This window comes from Asterias rubens, chromosome 19 (assembly GCF_902459465.1).
Source record: "Asterias rubens chromosome 19, eAstRub1.3, whole genome shotgun sequence".
NCBI lineage: Eukaryota > Metazoa > Echinodermata > Asteroidea > Forcipulatida > Asteriidae > Asterias > Asterias rubens.
This window is the reverse complement of record NC_047080.1, coordinates 5,575,890-5,593,037: the sequence shown is the minus strand read 5'-3', so window position 1 is coordinate 5,593,037 and position 17,148 is coordinate 5,575,890. Positions and strand designations below refer to the sequence as shown.

At 38.6% G+C, this 17,148-nt stretch overlaps 1 protein-coding gene across 1 annotated transcript; it reads left to right on the top strand.

The window, feature by feature from the left end:
- The first annotated feature begins 1,864 nt into the window (after positions 1 to 1,864).
- LOC117303500 (zinc finger protein Gfi-1-like) lies at positions 1,865 to 16,199 on the top strand. The gene is made up of 4 exons (XM_033787724.1): positions 1,865 to 2,447; positions 5,560 to 5,841; positions 8,247 to 8,909; positions 14,723 to 16,199. Exons 1-4 carry the CDS (start codon positions 2,327 to 2,329, stop codon positions 14,938 to 14,940), a joined length of 1,284 nt encoding a protein of 427 aa, XP_033643615.1. The 5' UTR covers positions 1,865 to 2,326; the 3' UTR covers positions 14,941 to 16,199.
- Positions 16,200 to 17,148: the final 949 nt, after the last annotated feature.

Genomic DNA, 17,148 nt, shown 5'->3' with positions numbered 1-17,148 from the left:
AAACTTCGGTCATTACGGAAATGCTGACAGCTTTTCATATACGTGATACAATTACTTAAAGACAATGGACACTATTGGTAATTGTCAAAGACCAGTCTTCTCAATTCTAAACTTGAGGTCTCGAAATCAAATTCGTGGAAAATTACTTCTTTCTCGAAAACTACATTACGCCAGAGGGAGCCGTTTCTCACAATGTTTTATACTACCAACCTCTCCCCATTATTCGTAATCAATTAAGGTTTTATGCTTATAAACATTTTGAGTAATTACCAATAGTGTCTACTGCCTTTAATAACAAAACATGTTAACATTCAATGAATTTTAAAAGACCTCGGTGTTTTTTTTTTGTTTTTTTTTACAAATGTTTGTACAACTAAAACAAAGCAAGCGTGACCGACACGTTTCTATACAGAGGCCTTGCCCTTGCCTCATGGTCCTAACACTATGGTCGAGACCACCAGCTATAAATGATCGATTATATTGACTGACTGAACACCAGATTATTCCGATAATACTAATCCAATCAATTGTCACTCGTGTGGTTTTAAGACTAGGAGGTTTATCTGTAATTTGATAAGAACTTAACAAAACTCTAAAATCTGACTTCACATAAAGAAACTTGTTTAATAAAAAATAAAATAAAAATAATTGTACATTATATAGGTTTTCCAAGAATTGCGACAGCGTCTATGTATATAAGGCTTGAGTTTGTTCAATCAACTGATTTGTCTCGCAAAATGTTGACTAGACGTCGAATTTCCACTTTATCACATTTCTATGCATTTTCTTCATCCTTGTCTCAAATACTTACTAATGAATGGCTATAGAAACACAGACTCATGGCATTGATATAACATTCTCACAACGTTTTACATCAAACTATACTTATTGCTCTTCGCTTAAGTCGAAACCGGGTCAGTGTTTTGTGTGGATGAAATATCAAAATGATACCAACATTGTATATCATCTTGTAAGAGTTTAAGCACCAACATGAACTTTACCAAATTAGAGCACCATTTCTTGTATATAGAGCTAACATACACATAAGTCCATTCTACACGAATAGAATATTAACTCAAAGTTACAATTCCAAATCAACCCAATCTCCACAAACCAACTGAAATGATAAACACCTCACTTTAAACTAAGTCTAATTTTAACCACTCCATTTGTTTGTTATCTTATAATTTCATCATGTTTATCCGTCTTCCAAACCAATTGCATAATCCTTACTAGATTGCATTGGTATACAATGATCCTTGCTGCATATCATAATTACACTTACGTATACCATGGAGGTAGAATTAGCGTATACCATGCGGTTACTACCAACTCCCTCTGGTGCGTTTCTTTAGCTTTGCTTAAAGAGTCCACCAATTTTACATTACTTATCAACACATTATGAGATTACCCTTTCCTATGGTCATATCGCTTTACCATTAACAGAGTTACGCAGATAGTGAGGTACCAAAGGCGTGTCAATCAAAGAAGAACAACCCTGTCTTTAAGCCAATCACAACCCTTCGTTACGGTCTGGCGGCTGAGCAGGGCACTGACTGGTCATTTAGGGACCGCTCCATCCGTGACGTCACACGCACCTGCCATGTCAGCGCAGGCGCTTTACTCATCTCGTCTATTGAAGTCTTATTTAGATGTTTCCATCGTGTTGCAAGTAGTGCTTGATGTAATAAATATAGCGCCAATCAGCCTAATTCAAGTCTATTCATTGTAGTTTCCTCCTCCCCCTCCCTCTCGCAGCGCATGCCCAGTTAGGGATTTTACGCTTGATTTGCTCTGCGTATCACCACTGTGGCTGGTGCACTAGAAGTGCGCCTTTTGTTGCCGCATGACAACGTCGGTTCATTGAAGAAGACTTTGTACACGTTGTATATAGTTTTTTTTTTATACCATTCAACCAATACAGTGTTGAATGAATGCCAGCAGCAGATTCAGTGTGTATAGATGAATCTGAGTTATTGGCTTATGGTTGCATTTGCATAATCATGAAGTGAGAGCTGCACTAACACCAGGCACAGTCCCAACTTGAGATCAGATTTAACGCAACCCCATCAGTGGCTAGCATCAACCACGGACCAACATCTATTTAGTCTCATCAAACTATGGCCTCAAGTCAGTTCACATGTTAGCTAAACACCGGATAGCTTGCCCGTCCAACTTGCAACAACTTTATCACTTACTCTATGATCACACCAATTGCAGTGAGTTAGGACTTTCTCTTTACTTCTTCTGCTCGCATCAACAAGTAAAGACACACTAGAGCCTGGAAGTTCTTCTTTGATAAATTAAGACGGCAACTCTGGAGAAAATGCCTCGCTCCTTCTTAGTGAAAGCGAAGGGGAAGAAAGTGACTTACGCCCCGGCAATTTGTATGGATGCCGAGGCAAGAATGGTCAGTGCATTCACGCCCGTTACGCCCAGGAAGAAAGGTAAGACAAACACGCTCTGAAAACTTACTTCACGTGCTTTGACAAATTTCAACTTAAGAAATATTTGTTCTTACAATGCACAAAAAATGGAAGGTAAAACTAAAAAGTGCCTTTGCTATTTATTCCCTTATTGCTGACAAACCATTGAGCTTTAACATTTGCATATTCGAAATTGTGCATTTCTTAAATTTATTTCCAACGGCTTTGTAAGGTGAAGTCACCTTCTAAATTGTCAAAATTTGTATGGCACTAATATAAACTGTTTATAATCAATCAGTATCGATGACATTACCATTTGATCTCAAACCTTTTTACATTGTCAAATTGTCAAGCTATGAAAATTCGCGTATCGACAATTAATGTTTCCTACAGAGAAGTTCTACTGCATTGATCATTGTAAAAGTTGTTGTTGCTTTTGGGTATAGCTTATAAAAAGTAACAATTTTAAGAAAATTTTGACCAATCGAAGAGTCATTTCTCATTATTGAACACGTGTGGTCTATTTGATGTTAATTTAACTTTGAGCTGCTCGTTTTTTTGCAAGTCTTGATATTGATTTGTAATTTATTCCAACTTTTGAAACTCTAAATGTCGACAATTGGGTTTTTTTAATACACAAACTTTTCTCCACAAGAGAAGCATAAAGGGTTCTTAATCATTCTGTTTTCAAGATGCATTTTTCCCCTTTTTTCGAACCTATAAGTATTCCCATAAATAATACGAATTCCAACGTCACTATATGTTGAATGAGAAATTTTGAATCACAGAATAGTTTTTAGTGAGTATATTCGCTGTGTACTTACGGTGTTCATACAGTAGTAGCGGGTCTATTTGATTGTATGCACAGTCTCTGACACCCCACAGTCCAAGGGATTTATCTTGTAACGGCACGCTTAGCACTACCGCGCCACAGGCAGGTGGTCAGCGGTAACATCATGGGCATCCGGGCTGTTATATTCCACTCAATTGCACCAATACTAATCTCATGGTAAACCCAATGCAAAGACAAATCAAGTGCTCATGCTTATAATTGACTTTTTGACGCGTACAAATCACAATGTCCTTCCCTTCTTGAGTTTAACCCGGATCCCATGAAACGCTCTTCTGATTATTGACAATGGAACATAAATCGATGTGTTTTTGACAATTTGGTTACGGACAATTTAAACAGGTGTTGAGAAAAGAGTATTTTTTTCCAATACTTGTAATATTTCAAACGCGTCAAATGTTTTTTTCCCCGAAATTATATGATTTGATTGTAAATATCTAAAATATTACGTGAAATGTCCTCCGAGAACAGTTCTGTGTTTTCAAAGGAACTGTGAAAGGACATCGGCATCATTAAGAGATAAATGAAATCCCATTTATCTAATTACCTTCATCTAATTAAAACAAAACTGTATTTTACATTATTATTCTAGTTTAGAGTGATTACAACTTATTAGGCTAAAACCATTTGACTTATCATTTCTGATAACTCTAATGATTAATCACAGCGAGACAAGCAGATGGTTAATTCTCATGACAATAATCTCCACTATTCTATCATATCTCATCAAAATAATATAAGTTTTATAATGCCAAATAATCAGCCAAGATTTTACACGTGGTTAAGCCATTGCTTTGACAACACTTGAGGACTCAAGGTAAATAGTCCATGGAGTTGAAATGAACCAAACGCCAACCAACCCTTTCGCAAACTCAGAACAATTTTAGCTTTTGTTTTCTTTGTTGATCTTTCATGGCAGCTGGCACGGGAAATTTCCAGCTATAGTTCTGTGGTTTTTATCACCCAAATCTCATTGTCAAACCAAAATATGATTCATTTGGAAATCTTTCATTGAAATTGATTTCATGACAATAAACTAATTAACATTTGCCAATTAAAATTTCACTCCTAAATGCCTTTTACTACTACAATCCCGTTGAGTCTGTCTGCAACGAATTATTTGCATCAGTGAGAGCCTAGTTTAAACTGCATTCCAACCATATGGTTTATGGACATTTGCTAATAAATTAAATTTGAAAAAAGAACAATTTGTACTTAAAAGAAACGACCGTTACATTATGTCAAGATACGGGTAGGCAGCTATATTCAAACTCAGCGTTTCAATTTGTCTGATACCTGCATTCACGTAATTATATTAATTTGTTTTAAATTAACGTCAAAACGACTCACCTCACCTTATTGGATATGGTCACGAATGAGAACACATTATAGTTGTGGGTAAAAAAAAACCTCCAGGAACAAATAATGCAAAGTTTAATTATTAAACCAGCTCAGCCTTTTATCATGGTTAAGCAGAAATCATTTTTGTGGAATCGGTTTCGTTTGAAAAATCAATCAATAGTTAAGTCGGCAAAGCTTCGCCCGTTCACCTATTGCTAGCCGGATAGAGAGTAAAACGCACTTAGGGAGACAAACTCGCCTTATGTCAATACGATTTAAATTTGAACTCAAACGTTATTTCTGATGTATAATATTAAATTTTTATCTCAACATTACAAATCTCTTTGTGTAAAACGAAACCAATAGAAGCATCATCTTTGTGTATGTGTGATTCCCTTTTCAGTTCAAATAAGAGAAAATACATCCATAAACTTCAATATTATAGATAACTTTAAAACTTATCCGTCAGAACAGTTGAGACATCTCAATATTCAAGACATTATTAATGTATTTCCAACCTGAAGGCTTATTCATAACGACTTACTGAAAAAACATAACTCAATAAAGAGAAAGAGATAGGTTTATATGAAGATGAAGTATGTTATATTCAGTATTACATAGAGTGATGGCAATATTTCACCAGCATCAATTATTTGACTTTCTTGTCAAGATGGCGCGCAATTGTGTTAAATGCATGATTGCTAATTTGTGGTACCCTGGTCCGAACCGCCCATTTCTCAATCACTATACTCAACAGTAGGAGTGTGTTCATCACGATGTTATGTCAATTCACACACACCATGTTATGTTCTCTATAGATTGACATGCCAAGCCAGTGTTTGCGTTCATCAAGAATTGCCGTTTCCTTCGTTTCGCCTGCGTGCCCTTCAGACAGCCAATCCATTTCACCATTCTGTTTTAATAACGTTTTCCGTTCCCCAGAGCTACCCGTTAGCAGCAACCCGGAGATTGGACGCGCTGTGATCATCGGACCGTATGAGGAGTCGGCAATACCCGGCAAGCAACACAGCCCAACGATGAGCATTGATCAGCGCTTATCGGAGTTGACCAACGGAGTCCGGAGAGGTCCCATTCCAGGCCCCATCACCATCCTCCCCTGCACCTTACCACCTGGCTACCCACCACCAAGACCACTCAGTAGTCCAAGTCAACGATGGCCGAGTGAGATCTCAAGCTACGACATACCCTCGCCGCCAGCTAATGGTAATGACACTCCACATTGTCTATGCTTTATGACTTCCATAAGTCATTGTATGCTTTCAAAGACGACTAATAATCACAGCCTAAAATCAGTCACTAGCTTCCCAATCACCCCCACCAACTCCCTCGTGAGCTATTGGCTCTGAGAAAGCCCTGTCGGTCCACAATCAGGCTAATTACAGTACACTAACAATCTATACACACAGTCAAAGCCAACTGCAACACTGGCAAATGACACGGGTTTCGGTAATGGTTTGAGTGCTTTACAAATCTGTATTACCGCCAATAAGACCCATGGGTGTGCTACAGCGGGTAACACCGAGATCTATCCCCGTCTAGAGGCTCGTTCAGACCCGTCTACGCTCCCCCTCTTTCCCCCTCACTATCAACAAGCGCGGCTCGCTCGTTGTTTAATAGCTTTCCTCAAACAATCACCAACGACTCGCACAAGTACAGCGCCGGAAAAGCCAATGTATGTAATTAGACATGCTTATACTTTAACAACAGTAGTAAACGTTTCAATTAGAGGTATAGCGGGAGACAAATTCGATATGTTCAGGCGATATGCGTCCTCGTCTTAAGGTCATATGAACTATTAGTAGCGAAGATGGCAAAGTCATGAAGAATCCCTAGTGTGCTGCAAAAACTCAACCAAGATACCGTAGAAAGTGGATATGAAATGACCCCACATATATATTGCAATCATGACTTTATGCAACCTCGTATCTCTCAATGAAGCGGAGAATAAAGACAAGACAATATTACTTTATCTCATTATGAATATGATGAATTGCAACCAAGGGAAAGCTCGACTTGAAATCTCAAGCTAATTCCCGATCTGTTTGTGAAATACCAACGCATTGATTTATTACGTCGCGTAAAACTTATATAAGCCGATTCGATTCGATTTGTTTTGTTTTATTAAATTTGCAATTTGTTGACTATTGTTGATAAGGTATTCGTAACTAGTCTCGACAATGCAAAGATTGATATATTTTATATTAATATGGATCCGAAGAAGATATAAAATATGAAATAAGTGCCTTCTAAAATATATAAAAGAAAATCATAAAACGCACTTTTATTTGAAGCTACATTTCACTTAATTTATTGTAAAGCGATTATGGCATATGCGGTTTATAGAGTTTCTATAAAGTCAAATTGACAGACGCATGATTACCAGTGCATATATACAAACACGCAATAGTTGACTTATAATTCCCGCAAACCCACACAAACCCCCATAATGTGTATAACATGCTCTCTTATAGAGTATGTATAAAGTAAGCTACTAATAAAGCACCGAGACTGGTCGCCGTGCTTCGTTGAATGGCTGATGGAGGGAATCTCGGAGCTGACTAGGCACCGACTCGCCCCGCTAACCACTACAGATTTCGTTTGCTTTCGGGAGCTTTATATATCTCCATGTTTTATTCCTTAAGCGACTTATTGCGTGTTGACATTCGGGCACTGATTGCATAGGATTTGATCAATTAAAACCATGGCCCGGTTCAGAAAAATAATGAGAAAAACAGATGAGGACATGTCGAAATTACTAGGCTGGAGAAAATGTCAATTATAGATAGTGACAATTATTAGTTTAGAATGCGCTGCAATGGAACACAAAACTTGTCACTGCGGATTTCTTGTTTTTGATTTGTTAAGTTCGCACTACTTTGACAGTGTGATTAAATTTTTGACATGTTGGGTGGTTTTAAATGATGTACTTAATCATCTCTATCATAAGTTCGAAACAAAAACATATATAGAGCCTCATATACGCACACATGTAAAACACTATAAAGTACTTTTAAAAAAATAGTTAAAAAGTTATAAATATTTGCCTCCGTTACGGTAAAGTTGTTTATATGTTTGTTCGTTTGTGGCATTGTCTAATACCTTGCCACTCTCCGCGGTTCATCTCGGCCCTGAACGAGTCAGATAGACGGCCTACTTTATCTAAGACTAGGAATGAGTTTTAGTAAAGTCATTAAACTCAATGCGTTTGTGTTTATACAAAAACTCCACATTGAAAAATGCCCAGGTTAATTAAAAAGCTATATGGCGGTACTCCGCAAAGACTTTGTGTTCAATGAGGGTTGATGTTTCCTGATTGGATGGGCCTTCAAGCGTTGAATCAAATTACAAGACATCAACTCAAGAATTTCAAACAAAATCTTTAGACAAAGTTTATTTTCCTTCCACTGTTTGACGCTCCAGTTTATTTACTTTCACCCAGACTGAACAAGTTATTTGGTTGAAGGAGTAAACCCTTACACCCATGTCAGCACTTCTCAATATGACACAATCTCTCAGGTGACTCTACACCAACCCGCATGTCAACGCGGCAGCTTTTAATAACACGATTTAATGCTTTAATATGTCAATTCCCCCATCTCACTATACAGGTTTCATCAGCCGTGAAATATCCGAGCTGTTGAAAGATGGCCGCCTCAGCTATACCGACGTATACAGAGCTCGTTTTGCACAAATCGAAAAAGACCTTCTGAAATCCTTCTCGCTTGATGATCTTAACTGGTACCGAGCTAAACTTGGGGTAGGGATACCTGCTTACGTACCATCCCTCCCTGGTGCAGCTGGGCTGCGACAACACCCTTTCATCGGCATGGAACGCCCTCCTCTCCAGAGAAGATATTCGTCCGATCCAGAAGAGTTCCGAGCCGAGAGGAAGCTGTTCTCCCCCTCGCCACCGCTCTGTGGTTCCCCCGGTCAACATGGCACTTACACCTGCCAAGACTGTAATAAAGTCTTCAGTACACCGCACGGACTTGAAGTTCACGTTCGCCGATCGCACAGCGGTAAGAGACCATACGCCTGCGATCTGTGCCACAAAACCTTCGGACATGCCGTGAGTTTGAGCCAACACCGGGCAGTGCATAGTCAAGAGAGGTCGTTTCATTGCAAGCAATGTGGCAAGACATTCAAAAGATCTTCAACACTGTCTACACACATGCTGATACATTCTGACACAAGACCTTATCCTTGCGAGTATTGCGGCAAAAGATTCCACCAGAAATCAGACATGAAGAAACATACCTACATCCATACAGGTAAGCATTAAAAACACATCAAAACAAACAGTGGCAAAAAACTAGAGTGTTAAAACTAACACCAAGTGTGTTGTCATAAAGATTTACACGAACAACATTAACACCAAAGGGTGTTGAAATAACACCGATAAAATCGTGTTGCCAGAAATAAGTCTCATTTTAAAACCCTTTGATGTAAATTCTGAATCTTTGTTTGGTATCTATATGTGACAACACCAATGTCAAGTTAAACACCAGGTTTTTTTGCAGTGTTGCATCACTAACAATATTCTCTGCTGAACAGATTAATTAAGTACAAATATGGAGCTTATAATATTTCTAATTGTTGGTGTTAAGATCTTTAAGGATACACAGACATCAATAGCCACTAATATCAACATCTGATTTGCTTTCATTGCCATGGCAACATCTACTAATCAAGAGTCTTAAAATACGAGTTGTGTATGATTGCAATCAAGTCTTTATTATTGTTATAAAAGGCTTCCATTCATTGACTGATTACAATTAACATAAACTGTCAATAAAGCCAAAAGGATGGAAGTAACAAATCACAACATATATAACAAATATCGATATGACCTGACATAAAACAACAGACGAAAACAAGACGTAACTCAAAACTGACAACAGGAATTATTTGTACGCCATTTCGGACATCTGCACTTATCTCGACGTTTTGGTTGTCGGTGGGAAAAGACATTCTCAAGCCCATGTGGTGATATCATCTTTTGAATAAAAAAAGAGGATCAGTCAGGATGTAGGTGGCGTAATGCACTTAAATCGTGTAGAACCCACAACAGGAAATGGGTTCTGTAAGGCTCAAAATGCCCGGGGCATGAGAATTAGGTATCGACCAGGGCTTGAAGCACCCAAACAGAAATCAATTGGCTTTGCCTTGGTATTCCTTGGGAATAACTCATCAATAATGCACCATTGTTGGAGCATCCGCTCCCCTTGTTTTCTCATGTTGGGTTTTGAGTTTCCGCACCCGTCATTCATTCCACAGCCCTTTTTGTCTCCTTTAAGACGTTCATTCCAGTGGTGGATGTAATCTTTGAGTGCAATGATACAAGAAGAAACAAACATACACGTCAACAAGTTTTCTTGAAGACTGGACAAGATTAGGGCTCTGTACTTTCATTGTACATAGCCTTCTCATTAAAGATTTAAGGGCTTCTGTTTTGGTGGTCAAGAAGTTACATAAAGACACATCCCACAGAAGAGCTCTAATACAATACTAAGTTCATTAGTCACCTGGTACCTCCCTCAGACCCACCCCGGGCAATCACGTCTAAACACGGCATCAATTTAACGCAATCACGCCGTCTCTAAGATTTGTTGTGGTCCATACACGGAAAGAGGTTTAACCACAACTCCCCCAAATCTCAACAATCCTTCCATGGAAGAAAGCCTTTAAGATGAAAAGAGGATCAAGCCATGGTTGTAAAGGGGGACTGACCGACCCCAAGCACTCATGTAGTTCTATTGTTACTTTTTTCTTCTTTCCATGTACCTACATTTCTTATTGAATACGTAAGCTTAGTTACCACATGTTGGCCGTTGCATCAATTCACAAATTGGATTCACAGCTCCACAGTAAAGTAACCATTGCATGACGAAGGAATGAAAAACCTCAATTATAGACTTTCACTTCAATCTCAAGTCTGTAATCTCCTTTAAAAGGAAGGAATGCAGCACTTAGAAGACCCTAACAAAGTGCATATTATGTATTTCTTTTTTTAAATCATAAAAGCTGATCAAGCTGTCTATACCAATAATTGATAAACGCACAATATGTGTCTTGGTTTTTTTTTTTTTTCTAAAAAAGCTAAACTATGCTCACTGAACCTTAAGTCCATGAAACATTAGTAAATTACTTAAAGGAACACGTTGCCATGAATCACACGAGTTGGTCTATAAAAAGCGTTTTAAACCGTTTGTTATGAAATGCATAATATGGTTAGAAAGATGATGTAAAAGTAGAATATAATGATCCACACAAGTATCACTCGAAACTGCACGGTTTTCCTTTTACGTCGCGAACTAACACGGTCGGCCATTTATGGGAGTCAAAATGTTGACTCCCATAAATGGCCGACCGTGTTATTGGACGAGGTAATAAGAAAACCACGCAATTTCGAGGCATGTTTGTGTGGATCATTGTATTCTACTTTTACATCATCTTTCTAACCATATGCATTTTATAACAAACAGTCACAAAACGCCTTTCAAAGACCAACTCGACCGATCCAAGGCAACGTGTTCCTTCAACATTTTGGATTTGACAAGGAAGATTTGCTTTACTATATAGTTTTGTTCATTCTCCAAAAGAGTTCGTCTGAAAGTTTTGTTAACTTATATTTATTTGCGCAACAAATTGTTAGTGACTCTTCAGCACAGTCTTTCTCGAAGGCTAAACAGTGCATATTTATTTACTTTATTTATGAGCGCGTTTGAACTGCACTTTGAAAAAATGTCTAGTCGTGTAGAACAGGCCAGTATTGGACACCAGGCTCTCAAAACTGACGTGGACTAATCACGCAAATATCTTGTGGTTGGAGCATTTAACAACGAACTCCCGCATAACTGCCAGATTTTAACTGAAAGATAATGAGTCGGTGTAAAGTTGATTTAAAATTCAAGCTATTAAAGAAACGTATGGTGGCCCTCATCATTGGCTTAATATGAGTAATTGGACAGTCATTTATGTAGACTTAAGGTTTACACAATCATGCAATCATTGGGTTTAGCCCAATTGTGAAACTGATGACATGTTGAGTGCATGAAATTGCAATTTGTTTTTCATTTCAAAAATTACTAAACAACACTACAATTCAGCTCAATGGAACTAAAAGTAAATGTATAAGCGATGGGCGAACAATTATTTTGGACTTGGTTATGTTTGATGCATGGTGTGACAATGGGAATATGATACATGAAATAGTCATCGGGTGCTTAACTTGTCATTCAGGAACTTGGACTCAGTTATGTTTGATGAAGCGACAATGGGAATATGGTACATGAAATAGTCATCGGGTGCTTAACTTATAATTCTGGAAGCTATTTGAGTGATCTTTAAGTGGCAAGATGAGTATCGTTTTCCGGGAGGGCGGGAAGAAAGGAAGGATGGAGGAGGGATGGAGAAATGATGAGGACGGGCAATCTGGTTGAAGGATGATGTAGATCTATAGGAAGTGAATACATTCAACCAAGGATATGTTGCGTCCGTCTTATTGTTCCATAGTTAAGCTTGGGCCGATTAAAGTCAAGCTTGATTTATAACCCAATGTAATAATAAGTTATAGTTGATTATGGGTTTATGGTATCTATAATATCATTTAAAATGCTACCAGTAGCTCTGCATGATAAATCTGCCTTCCAATCGCGATGTCTGTCGCAGTCTAGAGCCTCAACCTAGCCTGATTAAAGAACGGTTATTATTGAATCGTTTCCAATTCATCTGGGTTGTATACTCTGTTTTACTACTCTACAATCTAGCTGAACACCCAACCTACATTGTTTAAAACCAGCATAAGTCCCGCACACGTTCTACACCTCTGCTTTTAATAACGTACGACGTACGTTCCGATTCGATCAGTTCAATACTTTCATGGACATAAACCTGAACCCATACCCTCATGGTTACCAAAATTTCCCGTGAAACCAACCCAGTTCAAAAAATCACGATTTGTCAGGAAATTTTAAAACCAGCATAAATCCGGCCAACTTCAGACCTATTCCATTGATACACGTGCCGATGTCAATTCATTTGGGGAATACAATGAAGTCCAACCCTCATATTTTTCCACAGTTCTAAATGAAACCAACGTTGATTTGAAATATCCCACGATGGGTTATTGTCCTCTGTTTCTCTAACAATAAGTTGCACTCATCGGTTTATTGTACTTTTAAGCCCAAGTCATTGACTCTTTTAGTGTTACTGGGTCGGAGTGTTACTCTAGTACGCTTTGTTGCTTACTAGAATCGAAAGCGGGTATAGGTTGACCCCTCAAAGGGGCATGGTGGTTGACATCTAAACCCTTTCTGTGATCTTGGCTCCTATGGATTCATTATTAGCGATAGAGTGGGTTTGCTGATGGGTTAATTTGAATCATTTGACCTGTACAAACAGAAGGTCTGAGATCATTGTGAACAATTTAGCATAAAATGTCGGCAAAACGACAGCCATTGCACGCCCAAGTTACCATGCAATATCTTCAGCGTCTCTGTGGGACTACCAAGTAACACGTCTAACCATAAAGGTTTACACCAAGCGGGTGACGTGAGACATCGTATCTGTGACAACGACATTCCCCCTCGGCAGGTGGCAAAGCCGACCGACCGTAACGTCCGCGACCCAGCCGCAGTGCACCGGACCATCCTCGCTGTGCCCCTACCGATGAATCTACCCACTGCACGGTTCAGCAGTGTGCCGTCGTATCGGGTACCGCAGCTGTATGGCATTAGTTACGGGAAAACAGTTTCTTCGACTCCCTCGAGAAACAAACAGACACTTCCCCATCGTCACAAGTGACTTAGCAACTATTACTTAAGAATTAAGACGCCCATCTTATATCAGCATCTCCTTGATTCTTACACTTGAGAAGTGTTGGCTTTTTGCTGTTAAATTTGCGCATGCATGAATCGAGTGCGAAAGATGAGCGAGATGGGCCGGGGAGCAGCTCACCGCATAGTGGCAAGACACCTCCTAGGCACGCCGCAAGGCTTGCCCGGTACAAACGCACCAACAGCCCCCACTAGCTCAACCGACTCTACACGCTAGAACACCCTCTAAAATTGGTTACAAACCTCCGTTGCCGCTAAATTTGGGTGAAATCCGTGTAACGGTGCCTTCTTGTCACACGCTGTCACCCAAGAGACAGTCGTTTTAACATCTGCCCCATAATTTCGTCGGCTGGAAATTACTGTGATCGGATTTTGTACCCGCGTTTCAAAACAAAACACCAGACATACTTCGTTATCTTATAATATAACTTTCATAATAACAAAAAAATATGCCGACAATTTCTACCGGTATGTTTTTTTTTTGGTAAACCGATTGCGTGTTCTCTTAAACGCGGCGATAAATTGTAGGTTTCATACCTTTTTAAATCCGATCCTTCCTTGTTTTAAGAGCATTTTGAAGAACAGAAATATCAACAGTGATTTTATAATGGCTCTATAGATTGAGTCAAACCAACCAGTACATGAAGTGAAATGTACTTTTCAATTGTTCGATACTATTTTAAGGAACCACTTTTAGTTGGTTGTTAATTGTGTTTCAAAACAAGGAAGACATTTTCATCAAATTTAAACTTGATTTGTGTTAATCTATTGTGAATCAGCAACTTCACGATTTTAAAGCCACTCCAAAATAGGCGTGGGGCCCCCTAAAAGTTCACGGTGTGGTTAAACAAAGGGGTTTTAAAACTACTCGAGTTGCATGATCCACTAGGAGTCACCAATGTGTTTCGTTTTGGGGGTATTTTTAGACAATAGATGATTGAGAAATACACCGAGAGTGTTTTTGTGAAGGGAGCTTGATTGTAAAGTGGCTGAGTAATGCATTGATCAAGACCCATCGACAGAAGTTCACGACTTTGACACAATTTCAATTGTAATGCTCCCTGACTGACCATACACGAATTACATTGTGTATACAATGACGTCAACGCACCATCCTATTAAGTTTCTAGGTAGGTTTACACACACCAATGATAAACCTATTGACTCCACTAGTCCTGATTATATCATTGGCAATTTGATATTGAACAGTTTTCTTATGATATTTATTTTTGTATCTCCTTCTTCAGGTGAGAAACCACATAAATGTCTGGTGTGCGGAAAAGCCTTCAGTCAATCTTCGAACCTCATCACACACAGCAGGAAACACACGGGGTACAAGCCGTTTGGTTGCAAGATCTGCGGCAGAGCGTTCCAACGCAAGGTTGATCTTCGTCGACACTTCGAGACACAACATCCCGACCAAGAAAGGACCACATCCGCCATGTTTGGAGTCATAAGCATATGATGGTCACGTGATGAACACGACTTGCGCAATATTTGAAAAAAAAAACTGATTATGATAATGGACATGGTGAACAATGGCGACTGAGTGACGTCATTACAAAGATGCTGCGTGATGTACATTACGTCATTTTCCAAACGGGAAACCTTTGCAATCACGCATTGTGTGTGTGATAGAACATTGAACGTGGAATGAAAAGGCAATCTAACAGTGCCAACAACACCCGATGTGTATAATAGATATATTGTACATATTAAGAATTGTTGAAAATTGTAATATATTTACCAAATATGAATTATTATACGTGCATGTAACGTCTGGTTCCCAACCTTATGTTGTTGAGCAATTGTTGCATTCAGATGTGGATCTTTATGGTCCTGGCTTTATTACTGGCTTCGATTTTGTTCGGTTCCAGATTAAACATGTTTATGTTTTGTAGTTGATGATAAAAAGTAGCTACTATAATTCCAGTTCCCCACCAAGTACTATTTACAAATTATTATAATGTTTAAGTCAAAAACATTCCCCACCAATAAGATGACGTGTTTATGAATATCATTAAATGAAAGAGGATTATTGGTCAGAGTTGTAGAACAATGGCAGAACACAAGAGAATTACAACATACTGACGACAAAAAAACCGCGAGGAAAAAATGGCAGAATACGCAAATTAAAGAACTAACACAAAAACGGGAGAACTATATACTTTGGAGAACTTATTTGTCTGTTGTTACGTTCGAAAAATCAGTTTCTTGAAAATCAAACACAAATCATGGTCTGATTAAACAATGCCTTGGTTGAATGTTGAATAAACTCAGTACTCAATCCAGTTTGTGAAGTCATAAGTTCAAAACCATGTTAAGAATAAAACTGAAAAGGGTAAGAAATGTGCATTTGAATTTCCAGTTAAGTGAAATCCTTTTGCGTATTGCCAAAGCCAAAGAGACGCTATAATAACATGTTTTTATTGTGTTATTGGGTTATTGCAGAAGGAAGTGGTACAAAATCACGTTCCACAGTCGACGTGAAAACTTGGCTGCTGATGTGAGAAACCTGGCATTATTTTCTCAATAAGCAAGTTGTATGTTTTTGGCTTGTGATAAATTGATCGTTGAGATATTGGGCTAGCTATTTAACATGACAATCCGTGCAGACAATGAGGGTATATTAAAAGAAGTTTAACAATACGAATTAACTTATCTGTATCATCAATCAATATTAACAGACAATCAGTTAAATAAATAAAAACATATTTCACATGACATCGCTGTTATACTGTGTTTTTACTTTGTGACTCCGTTCCTGTTTCTCCAATCAAATATAATCCTGCGTGAGACTACCTCCATGGTAAGACCAAAGCGAAATAGTGCTTACGTCATTCGCAAATCGAAAGCTTCGTAATCGGGTACTGTGTTTGACTAGCCAGATAAGAATCATAACCCAATCAGTAACAGGTGCTTAATGGATGCAACTTTTCTCAGCCTTATAATATCCAACTTGATTAGAAATCTAGTGGACTGGTAGACACCTATAGAGAGATCGATCGGCATGCAGGGGAGGGAGTTAATTAATTATGGCTTCCCATAGAGGCATTACCGCCTCTCATAATACTTGTCACCGAGATCAACTTGTTCAACCACAGAGGTGTATACACCATGCTTACGGAATGATGTGTAAATAGAACTGGATTTATAATGAATAGGGTAGATGGCCTTAGCTTTCGATCCAATCCGGACCTTCTTCAGAGGCATAAAACAAGTACGAACAAATACATATCCATTTATAGAAAAAGAGAGGGGGAAAGGGATTAAGGAAAGGATCCAGAAAGAAGCGGGAAAATACCAGCCAATCAAAGTTTCTATTTCAGAAACAATATTGGTGGCTATGAACCAATAGGAGTGAAGTGGCGAGGACAAAGGATGTTTAGAATGAAAGGAAGGGTTACTGGACCATAAAAGTGGTAAATGTATTGTTCGACAACAATGCAGGGAGACATGAAAGGGTAGGATTAGCGAGCAAGTTGCATCATGATGCAACTAACAATGGTCAATTAATAAGAAAAGCAAGATCCAAGGTATGATGACTTAAAAATAGGTATGAGGGACCTGTGGAAAAAAGGGGGGGGGGGGTTACTTACATCAGATAGTTACAGTGATGAATTTATAAAAACAACTTTAAACTAGGTTAATTTATACTTTATGTACAGAATAT

Bases quoted from the DNA above. Each gene is read 5' to 3' on its own strand.
- LOC117303500 (XM_033787724.1), top strand. From the start codon at position 2,327: ATGCCTCGCTCCTTCTTAGTGAAAGCGAAGGGGAAGAAAGTGACTTAC. The intron at 2,448-5,559 runs GTAAGACAAACA...TCCGTTCCCCAG, and splicing joins CGTTACGCCCAGGAAGAAAG to AGCTACCCGTTAGCAGCAAC. The intron at 8,910-14,722 runs GTAAGCATTAAA...CTCCTTCTTCAG, and splicing joins ACATACCTACATCCATACAG to GTGAGAAACCACATAAATGT.